At 38.5% G+C, this 12,372-nt stretch overlaps 1 protein-coding gene across 3 annotated transcripts in view; it reads left to right on the top strand.

The window, feature by feature from the left end:
* Positions 1–12,372, top strand: part of LOC141435821 (uncharacterized) — a 143,794-nt gene that overhangs the window by 95,091 nt on the left and 36,331 nt on the right. For 2 of the 3 annotated variants that reach the window (XM_074098646.1, XM_074098647.1), the window contains exon 1: positions 9,567–9,734. Coding sequence is in view for 1 of the 3 variants with exons in the window: in XM_074098645.1 (XP_073954746.1) it covers positions 731–827; positions 1,594–1,738; positions 3,740–3,857 (360 nt within the window). In the remaining 2 variants the exon portion in view is untranslated. Of the gene's footprint in view, positions 1–718; positions 828–1,593; positions 1,739–3,739; positions 3,858–9,566; positions 9,735–12,372 lie in introns of those variants that run through there. The other variant, XM_074098645.1, reaches the window with a different exon arrangement.

Below are 12,372 nucleotides of genomic sequence, written 5' to 3'. Positions count from 1 at the left end.
TACTTACCATACCATTGAAGTACCTAATGAGACGGTGTGTGTCGTGAAAATATCGAAGGCTTTTATGTTAGCGTTATATTTTTTAACCACCGACGCAAAAAGAGGGGAGTTATAAGTTTGACCGCAATGTGTGTCTGTCTGTGGCACCGTAGCTCTTAAACGGGTGATTTGAATGAGTTTTTTTTATTTGAACTTTTTCTTAGAATTGTTTTATCACAATCGGTTCAGCCGACTTTTCCAACTTTTTGTTGGTTAGGTTATACCCAGAAAACCACCCTATTGTCGCTCCTAGTTTTAAGAAATACGGTCTTAATGAACTGAAACAATAACTTTGCTCACCCGCGACCTTCATTTGTTCAATGATATGTACCATCAGCCAAATATGTGGTCTACCACCCTAAAGTTGATAATCGTTTGCATGTCATAAAACAATAATGCCAATAGACGCGTCTGTCAACTTGAAAGTTCGACTTTAGCGACATATTCATTTATTTATTTATTCTGGAGAACCAACAGCTTTAAACATACAGATTAAAAATAACAATAGATACAGAAAGGAAATTTGATAGGAACTTGTTTATAAATTGATAGACCACTTATTTGGCTGATGGTATGTACCTCCGCAAAATACCTAACGCCTTAAATAAATTAAATAAGGACTTCTTGATTTAGTGGTGGTGAATGGAATGTGTGTTTAAATTATTTTCTTCATCGTCAGGTCGGGTGGCGGATGTCGGGCGGCGGCGCGGGGCTGATGTCGTGCGTGCGCGAGGGCTCCCTCGAGCCCCCCTACCGGCCGCCGGCGCACACCGACACACACAACCATGGTCAGTATTATCATCATCATCAACCGGAGGAAGACAACTCGCCATTTGCATCCACCGACTGACGAGACGATATCTTGAGAGTTGCCCGCAACTCTCGCAATGTCGGCAGTCCACCTGGGGGGAGGCCTGGCAACGCTTCGGCATGGTCTGTATCACTAGCACGAAGTGGTCCCAAATCATCTTAATGCCGCTCTTGTGGACGGCGCTGGTTTTAAACTGCATACATTTAACACATAAAAAAAATACGACATCTTTTAAAGAAAGAAAGAAAAGCGATAGCACGCCAACAACTCATGAGAAAAACAAATAGGTAAAAGTTTAAAACGAAAAATAATTTTACATATTATTAAAGGCAACACCGATTTAAACAGGGGGTTTGAACCATAGTGTGCAGTTTAATTGGTTGAAGTCACCTCTAAGTATATTTAGGTATTGTTTTATTCTTCTCTCAGATACCCAAGATTTTCCACTGATTCCCCATTTACAAATAGGAATGGTTTTCTACTGTTGAGTCCTATTATAACTAACTAACTAACTAATTTGGCTCAGGGACCCAAAGAGGGTCTTGGCCTCCGAAACGAGAGCACGCCATCTGTCCTATTATAATATTATCTAATTGTATACGACAGCGCCATCTGTTACCAATTGCCTGAACTTCAATCTCCATAAGATCGCCAACGTTAACCATACTCCTTCACCTCTGCCGCCGTTTCCACGAAGAAACATATTTAATTGAAAATTAAAAGCACGATGTAACATATTCCAGGCGAGGGGCGCACGGGGCGTTTCCTGCGCGGGCTGCGGCGCATGTTCAAGCGGCGCGGCAGCGGCGCGCGCGCCGACGCGTCGCCCGACCCGCGCAGCAGCTCCACCGGCGAACTGCTCGCGGCCGAGCGCCACGCTAGGAGGAAGTGAGTTGCTTGTTCCATGTAGAGCGCGGGTTCCCAGTGGAGCGAGCCCCCCTTTAGAGGGTGGGCAGTGTTCCTAGGTGGGGAGAGGAGCATATGACCTAACCAACTTAGAGAATTTGAAAAACCCTTACACTGTCATTTTAAATTTGAATGGATTTTAGTGAAACATAGCCAAGGAAACTCGCTTTCACGTAAAAAATTGAATCTAATTTGGCCCTTCTGTTTGAGAGCTGAGATGCCACAGACAGACAGACAGACATTGGCGTCAAATTAGAACACCCTCTTTTTGCGTCAGGGGTTACAATGAAACATAGCTAAGAACCATCGCAATAAAACTCGCTTTTACGTAATAAAACTGAATCTAAATTGGTCCATCCGTTTGAGATTGAGAGCTACTTTATATAAGGTTAGGTTTAAGCTTTATATTAGGTTAGGTTACTTAGGTTATTAAAATCGTATCGCGCAAAAATGCGGCGTGGTAGAATTCAATTCTGAACGAAAATAAAGTCTTGAAATTCGCGTTCGATCTTTAGGAGTGACCAATTAGATGTACGTAGAAAGTCGATAAATATCGGTTTTTGCTGGCCAAGTAGGTAAAAAATATTATGATTGCACAAATTAATCTATAAGGAAGTGAAAATAGTGGATTTTTTTTTCTTTTTTTAGCTGGAATTACTCAAGCGTGTTTATGTTAGGCTTTAGTTCTTTACACACGACCTGCGAATAATACAACACACTGAGATGTTCCATCCCCACGATCAAATGAGGGCTATCGCGTATGAATTGGCCGCTAGAGGCGCTAGTGTAGCGAGAGGTCTCCGAAATGTGAAATGTCATTGTTTTTGGTTTGGGAGAGCTACGCGCGGGTTTAAGAGTATTTAATAGAATAACACGCAACGCTGTGGCGTGCTTGATATTTTTAAGGTGCGGTTTTAAGGTATAATATGATTTAAATGTAAATTTTGTTTTCACGCCCGTAATAACAAACTAGCCACTATCAAGCCACTATACTATACACACTATACTTCAGGCAGGACCTTTGTCTACAGTGGCGCCAACTGGTGAGCGCGACAACGATAGCCCTCATTGGTATAGGTTACATAACACGATACGAGTAGGTAACTAGGTACTTAACCCGTTAAGTTTACAGTGTTCTACTGACTGTTGACACTAGGATATACTGAGATTAACCCTATTAGAATACTAAGCTGCTTACAGTGCTTTCATTCTAGCATGGTGCGGGTGACCGATCTTGATCTTGATGCACCGTTTCGTTTTACTCAAAAAAAAAGTTTAACCTTTTAACGAAATAAATTTAACCTATTAGATTTTTATAATCAATTAATAAAATTCAAAGCACAATGAAGTGAAGAAACGTAATATGCATGTAACGTAACACCGGAGACTCGTTTACTAATGGGACCTAATGGATCTTGAGTTAAGTATATCGGTACTTATTAATTGGTAAGTAACGAATATTCTTGTAAACAACGTTGAGCCTTACTTAAGTGGCAAATAATATTCCAATCCAAACTAGAATTTCACTAATACTCTCATCAAAATTAGCGTAATAATCGGATTAATGATAACATTAATTATGATTAAGATTTTAAATTATTACTTTTATCGACTCAAGTTTCGACACTTTCACTCTCTAGTCTGTGATATTGACAGCTGTCACCCGCACCATGCTACAATATATGTACTATACTGCACTAATGATTGCAAACTCTTTCTTAGGTACTTCACATTTGCTAGGCTCCTTACCTGACTCACTTTGGATAGTTAATAGAAGATAAAGTTGATTTTTTTTTACTATTATGATTATTTCCTTTCCTTTCCTAGCCTTTCGATTCCTCTTCGTCGATTCTTCATTTGTACACAATGACAGTAAATCTTCAAGGAACATTCTGTTAACATGACCGAAAACTCGTACAGCTCTATCTAGCGGCGCGTAGCGGAACTATTCGTGCAACTCCTACACACGTCATTTGTTTGCAGAGAGGGCGCTTACGGCAGCGGGCTGTCCGTGTCCCACGATTCTGTGTTCACGGGCGAGCGGTCGGGCGACGAGTCGAGCGACGAACGCCCCACGCCGCATCTAACCAACTCGCATCGGGTGCGTAACAACCAACTTATTTGATGATTACCTGCTGCACTGGCCGATAGATGGCGCTATAATGAAATGAATCGGATCCATCTGCTGTAATAGCCGTCTGCGGCTAACAGCAATGATCCGTCGAAAAAAAATCGGGTTAGTATCAAGTGGTCAAAAACGCAAGTGGTCAACAGCATCAACTCACCTAAAAATCATTTGGCTAAATTTGCAGACGAATACGTAATCGGTCTATGAAGCAACTCGTCACAAAATTATTTCGTCTACTGTCATATTATCAACTCGTCATAAATAAATGTGGTCTAAATAGCTAGTCGCGAACAAAGCAACTCGTCATAAATACATGTGATCTAAATATTATGTAGCTGGTCGCAAACAAAGCAACAGTGTTGCGCAGGATATGAAATATAATTTTGTAGAGTAAGTGTTTTTTATAAAATGTGTCAAGTTCAAATTGCCTTTAGATAAATAAAGGAATACTAACAACCCTGTTTTTTTTGCCTAAAGTATAAATCATTATTATCATCATCATCAGCCGGAAGACGTCCACTGCTGGACAAAGGCCTCCTCTAAAGTATAAATAAAAAAGTGAAAAAAAAAATAGTAACATTTCTCTCAACAGTTTATTTTTATATGACTTAACAACGAAACAAAAACAACTTCCATAAAAAACTAAAATAAATATTTTACTCACACGCGTCGTTACATAATTTTAATAAGCCTAGGAGCCTAAAAATGTTTAGATGTTTAAATTTTTCTTTATGTCAGACATAGATCTTTGTTAAACGATTTAGAAAATTTGTGACGAGTTGCTTTATTGGCCAAATACTTTTTAACCTATTTGCGAATTCGTCCAGATGATCTTAAGACAAGTAGCTAAAGAGACCGGTTACATCTCGGAGAAACTAATTTGTCCGGTTGATTTCTGACGACTTGCTTCATAGACCGATTACGTATTCGACTATCTGCAAATTTACCCAAATGTTATGACCACTTGCGTTTTTGACCACTTGATACTAACCCAAAAAAATCTACAATTTTATCAATTTTTCGTAGTCAGCTATATATAAAAACAGAACTTCAGAGTGCACGAGTGTGATGTATTAACATAAAGCGTATTACAATAATTAGTAAGGAAGTTTACCTAACTACAGGGGTTAAATTAAACTGTGATACAAAATTAACGTTTTAAATTCTGATAATGCTGGACGACGTATAATAAATAATGGATTATCAACTCATTTGTTAAATGATTTAACCTCAATAAAGTATATCCAAAATATTATCATACATAATAATTAATAATTTTAACAAATGAGTTAAGAATGTACTAAAATGTCCAGCATAAACTGAGCTTCAAACGCTTATTTTGTATCACAATTAAGTAAATATCAACCTGTACAGGTATTTACCTACGTTTCCCCAATCATAAAGAGACATGTAAATATTACTTAAAATGTAAATACTTCTGGTCATTTAGGTAAATAGAAAGTCATAACAAAATGACGTTTGCATAAATAGGTACGAGTACGTCGGGGAAACGACAAGTTTAATTTATTTCAAGTGGTCAGTTGAGGAGTAAAACTTGACGCAGTAAATATAGCGTGTACAGTACCCGGCCATCAAGATTGCTCATCGGTCTTTGAAAAGAGACTCGGCTAATTTCGGCTTCGTAGAGCGTTGTCACAAACTACCTATGTGACGTTTGTCAGTCGTTGTACAGGTGCAATAGAGCATGGACGCATTTAGATGAAAATATATAATAAAGAGTTGTTGAAACCCCTCAAAACTTTAAATTGTACGATGGCATCTTTAGGAAAAAGAGGGAACTATCTACAGCTCTCTATAGATATCCGAAGTTTACATGTCATTAATTTGACGTAAACTAATTAAGTCCAATAAAGGTGCAGTATTTATTTGATAAAAAACGTCACTTAATTAATACGATGATTGATGGACGGTCGCCAGTGTTCGGAAATCGTCGTGAACAGCCAATTGTCTTTTTCCGAAGACCGATGTGTAATCTTTATCGCAGGGTACTACTGGATTTTTGTTACGAACGGAAACGTCAAGTGTGGTCAGTAAATAAACATTTTTTTTTATTTGACTGGATGGCAAACGAGCAAGTGGGTCTCCTGATGGTAAGAGATCACCACCGCCCATAAACATCTGCAACACCAGGGGTATTGCAGATGCGTTGCCAACCTAGAGGCCTAAGATGGGATACCTCAAGTGCCAGTTATTTCACCGGCTGTCTTACTCTCCACGCCGAAACACAACAGTGCAAGCGCTGCTGCTTCACGGCAGGATTAGCGAGCAAGATGGTGGTAGCAATCCGGGCGGACCTTGCACAAGGTCCTACCACCTGCAAAACATACTACTACATACTTTCATATGTGAAAGAATTACAAAATCAAACGGTTCAACTCACGACTATAAGTCAGAGAAGGTCCGACTAGTTTCGTTAGTTTAGTTTTAGTTATGCGAGTAGAATCGAATCTTGAATTTAAAATCCCATGGCCAAAGACACCCTGTATTTGAATTTTACCACGAGCTTTACGGTGAAGGAAAACATCGCGAGGAAACCTGCACACACCGGCGATTTTTTTTAATGGTGTGTAAAGTTCCTAACACCCACTGAGCCCGCGTGGGAACTACGGCCCAAGCCCTCTCATTCTGAGAGGAGGCCTGAGCCCAGCAGTGGGACGTATATAGGCCGGGATGACGATGATGATATTGTATTAAAAAATTTAGTGGTAATTTGATCAATAGAGGACAACAGACAGACAGCATTTTTGCTTACTCTGAAACGGAGATACTTCGCGCTCGCTCTATTATTATAGACCCTTTGACACAAAAACACACCCTATCAAATAATTGCATATAAACTCAAGAAACTACAATCTACTAAAGCTCAGTGACTACTAGCTAAGCTAAATTAAAAACAGCAAAAGCTGCAAAAGCTTTGATAGCTAGAAAATTAAAAACAGCTAAAGCTGCAAAAGCTTTCTAAGCTTTGAAAGCTGCTGCTCCAATTTGCATGGTATGGGGCTCGATTACTTTACTGAATCTACACTGAAATGCAAATCGGTTGTTTCAGCAGTTAGGATACTGTTTGATGGCTCTATATTGAAGATGGGGTCCATTCCATATGTCTCTAATTTCTCTCTCTTCTCCTATTCATGTTTTTACTGTATCTTTGTTGTGATATAGTGTGTTTTTTAACCCCCGACGCAAAAAGAGGGGTGTTATAAGTTTGACCGCTGTGTGTCTGTCTGTGTCACTGTAGCACTATTATCTATTCTGTGCCGTAGCTCTTAAACGGGTGGATCGATTTGAATGCGGTTTTTTCTATTTGAAGACCTTATTGTCATCATCAGATATCCAGCCTACTTATATACGTCCCAGTGCTGGACACAATCCTCTCAGAATGAGTGCTTAGGCCGTAGTTCCCACGCGGGCCATTGCGAATTGGGAACTTCACACACACCATAGAATTGCTCCTCACGATGTTTTCCTTCACCGTAAAGCTCGTGTTTTTTAAGACCTCAATGTAGCTTTTCAGAGTTCAGTAAATTCCCGGCATTCCAATTCAACTGCCAGAACTAATTGACGCGAAAGAAACCGCGGGTAAGAGCGACTCAGTGTTTTAACAATTTGAACATGCATATGTAAATTTAATAAAAAACCAAACGAAACCATGGAGGAGCTGTTGCTAACAAAGCAATCACTTCATGAAGAACCAAGTTACAAATTGAAGGTGGACAAAAAAAATATTTGGAAAATGAATAACAATATGTATGTACAGATAAAACAAAATCTAAGATATCAGTACGGTTTTTCTATACACTTTTACCATTACTACTACGATTACACTAAACCAATTAAACTAAACAAAATCTTATGTTACTGATCTCATACAGATTTTATTCAGATTTTTAGACTTTCTTGGTTGAGTATATGGCAACACTGGACTCGTCCATATACCACAAAGAAACACTTGTTAGTGATTCAACAGACGCGAGATCTTATATAATTACGTAATTTATAATGGCCTCGTATCTTAATCGTAATGAACGATTAAGTTAACTGGATACACCGTTCGGTAACTATGTTGATTAAAATGTAATTGTCTTGTATTCTATGTTACCTAATTGTACCTCTAAATAAGACCGAATGCAGGAAGAACGAGGGCTGTATCATATGTTTTTGTTGCAAATAATATTTTTAGTACAAGGTTTTTTTCCGACTAGTTTTTGTAGTTCCAATGCGGAAAGCACAAGACCTTCTGATTAAAGCCTTGGAAGTGGCCTATGTCCAGCAGTGGACGTCTTTCAGCTGACATGATGATGATGATGACTCCTCTTATGTGTTAAACTCTGTTCTTGAAATTATAATCAAATTGGAAAATCAATGATTTTGAAAAAAAAATTGAGGGATGAATATGATCTTCTTTTAGTCGCAGGTTACGACCTTGTATGACACTTGTTACCGTCCATTTTAGCCCGAACGGAGCTCGGTCGCCCAGGTAGTAATGCTTGTAATTGAAGTTCGGAATGTATTGTTTGTCAGAATTGTCATTTGGCATAGGTAATTTTATTTAACTAATCTGTTATAGAATATTATAAAAACTAATCTAACTACTGGATTCTGTCTGGATTCATTTTTAAAGAATCGGAAAATCGAGTTCTAATTTTTTTTGTGACGAACCGCAAATGATGACCGTCAAAATTAAAAATTAATGTTATGAGTTTATGGGTGACAAGGCCGATAAATACAAGATGTCATTAATATGGGGTACTCCTCTAATGTGTAAAACTCTGTCTTGAAATTATACTGAAACTGTTGAATCAAGACTGCATGTTACTTCGGATTGTTCGTTGCGTATGATAAATGTTAGTTTTAGGTTTTAACTGTTATTATTGTTACATTCATTGCCACATCTTCCAATAAGTCTTAGTGGGAATTGTTTTAGGATGTAGGCTATCGCATTATTTTAATGTACTATTGCTATTAATTGTGTCTGTATCTGTTTTTTCCCCCAATAATTAAAAAAAAAATGGTGATGAGAATAAAATTGAGCCCTGTTGAATATGATTTCTTCTTTTAGTCGCAGGTTACGACCTTGTATGACACAAAATTGTTCATTATGGTCCATTTTCCTTACAGAATTTAAGAACGCCCTTTCGGATATTTTCCTTGTTTATAATAATATGGTACTAATACTGATAAGCAAAAATAAAGAGAGACTTGAGTGAGACGCTTTATTCATTGTTGTTAGTTCAATATTTGAATTTTTACATTAGCGCACTAGTGTATGAGACGTAGAAATTAAATTATGTAGGTACCACTGAGATTGCCCAGCCAGAACTATGTAGAGAACTCCACAAATATTTAAAGACCACGTATGACGAACTAAATGCGAATATTTTCATAGATAAAATTCAGGATCTGCAAGTGTGTTTTTAGTAGCACGTGGTCTTTTAATCGTATTTCGTAGACGATACCTATCCCAGTTACCGGTTATTTTGCACGACGGGAGCATTTAAAGTCCACTGACCCCCGCAAAAACACATCCTGCTCGTAAGATTCGTAAGCAAATGCAGCGAAATTCGGTAACCTTAGACTCTATGCGGATGATCGGCATTCGCAACCACCGTTGCTCGGCCGGTTCTGCTCTCGTGCCCACGAGTCGGTTTTTAGTTCCAACATTCGCGCGTGTGCACCAGACGCGTATAGTTATTTCATCCGTTTTTTGCTTCATTTTTCCTTCCATCCACGGAGATGGGATGAATCACGCCAGTCGCCATTCCCGCGCGAACTGACGCGGCCGTGTCGAATTTGAATTTGGAATTGGAGTGAAGTGGCCAGTGATATAGTGTTTGTTTTTGTTTTTTTTTTCGTCGTGCTTTTATTGTGTTTTTCGGACTGGCTGATTTATTTTGAAGGCTATGGGCTTATGAACGTGGCGAATATTACAATATAGCGAATTTAAATTAGCAAAAGTCACTTTTAGAAGCATGTGGTTTACTTAACGGTTCAATAAAGTTTATTTCTGTGCGTGTAAAAGCGTTTCGATTGGTCAGTGAGTTTAGTTAGTGCCCGTGACTCATATTTTGCCGGCTCTGATCAATAAGCCATTCTCGTTAAATAACTGTCCGACATTGAATCGAATGTCAAAGTTTAAAAAAACATTCTAGTTTCGGGCGTGGGCAGACTGGAAGCGAATTCAAATTTTTATGTTACCCTGGCTCGTGCTGAATGTGACATTTTGCCTTATTTTGTTAAATCGTTTTATATTTAAATCAAGAGTCAAACGAAAAGGCAAATGTTATAATGCAGTCTAGAACTAGTTGCTAGTCAGAACCGGTTCTATATTATATTTAATTGACTCACAGATTGCCTGTGATGTGGCAGCCTAAGATTTATTATATTACATTTCGGATTTACATGATCGCCTTTATTAATGACAGGTTAGAAACGCTTCTAATCCAGTGGCGCGAGTGTAAACGCAACTTAATTTTTTTAGGCTCGTTACCGTTCAAATTAGTCTAATTATCTTACAAAAATGTAAATACCTTTAATTACACTTTGTAAAATACCTATCATCGCATTTAATACTCTTAGAAAGTAAATCTTACATCTGACATGTAATACGTAGATTTCGATGCTCTGTACCGTTTCGGTGCATGCATCGACTTTCCAAAACCTCTCAGCTATGTAAAATGTGTACGTTTAGCAATTAAATAGTGAACTCGCTGCTGGCCAGTGGTTTGTGCGTGTCTGAAAAAAAAACTCAATTTCGAATTAGGAATCCCGCGATTCCAAATTCGAGATGGGTTCGTTGAAGTGTGCGGTGACTTCCGTTTGGAACTTAGCTATGCTGATTGCCACTAAGATATACTTGGTAAAGTTTTTATTTTATTTTATAATGGCCGATCTACACACGGCCAGTGTCAGCCAATAATAAACGCGGTTATAATGTTAAATTACGAGTTAGCCACTATGTATTTCCACCTCACTCTACCATAAAAGCCTAGTGGCTAGTGGTTTGTCTATGGCATAGATTCAAATCCGGGCTCGCTCCTCTAAATCCTTCGAAATTCATATGCTAAATTACATTGGAATACCACGAGCTTTACAATGAAGGAAAATGTCGCGAGGACTACACAAACCTGCTAAGCCATTCAATGGTGTATGTGAAGTTCCTAATCCGCACTGGGCCCGCGTACTACGGCCCAATCCCTGTCCTGATAGGCCTGTGTCCAGCAGTGGGACGATAGGCTGGGATGACTGCCTTATAACCATGTCCCTCAGTTTAACCGACACATTGGCCTGACATGTAGAGCGGACTTAACAAAAAACCCAGACAAATGTTAGTCAGATTCGCACACAAATGTTTCCATGCCAATGTACAATTGGAAATAGAAATAGAAAATATTTATTTCGCACTTCGCAAATTACACAAATACAAAACAAAAAAAACATTAAGACAAACCATTAACACACACAACATTAAGACACACAAAACACACAACAGATTAACAAAACATTAAGTATTGGCATAATTAATTAAGCGGAAACCGCGTTTATTTTATACAATGTTTGGATTGGATGTTATAAGTTTGACGACAACGTTTGTCCGTCTTTGTATGTAAAGCATCGTAGCTCTGAAACGGATGCACCGATTTCAATGCAGATTTTTTTACGGTAAAGCAAATTTATTTTCGGTGTTTCTGGTTTTAATGTTTTAATGTGTGCACGGAATGCTGAGGACCTGGGTTCGATTCCCAGCGCTGGTCTCTTTTTCTGGTTTTTCTGTGCATCTTTGTATCAGTTTGTATTTTCGATATGGATTTTACGGGATGACCGTAAAAGTGACAAAATTTAAAGTTGAAATAAAAAATAAATAAAAAAAGACTCCAAAAACCAATCTTACTTCTTAGATATGTTTCATTAAAATCGGTTCGGCCGTTTTTGAGATATTGTACTTTGAAATGACAATGACGGGACGGGAATGTATCAACTTTTCCAAGTACCAACCAACACATAATTTTTGACGGCCATAGTTACGGTTCAAAACGTGGATTGGATTCAAAACATCATAGTCATCATCATCATCCCAGCCTATATACGTCCCACTGCTGGGCACAGGCCTCCTCTCAGAACAAGAGGGCTTGGGCTATTTGCGGTGAAGGAAAACATCGTGAGGAAACCTGCACAAACCTGCGAAGCAATTCAATGGTGCGTGTGAAGTTCCCAATCCGCACTGGGCCCGCGTGGGAACATCATAGTATTTATTTATTTATTTCATACACGAGCAACTATCATTACAGTTTCAGTTCAGTTTGTTTATTTCCATAACAATTTTATATTGTAGCGGGCTGGATTTTTATCCAACCTTTTACATCTTTTGGGTATAAAAATTATGCGTGGTAATTGATTAAAAAAAAATATGCATCAACTTGAGATCCTCCTCCGTTTTTGTTCGTCTGTTAAAAATAAGTAAAAGCGCTTG

Source organism: Choristoneura fumiferana, chromosome 15 (genome assembly GCF_025370935.1).
Source record: "Choristoneura fumiferana chromosome 15, NRCan_CFum_1, whole genome shotgun sequence".
NCBI lineage: Eukaryota > Metazoa > Arthropoda > Insecta > Lepidoptera > Tortricidae > Choristoneura > Choristoneura fumiferana.
The sequence above is the reverse complement of the archived record's forward strand: the minus strand, read 5'-3'. Positions and strand labels throughout refer to the sequence as shown.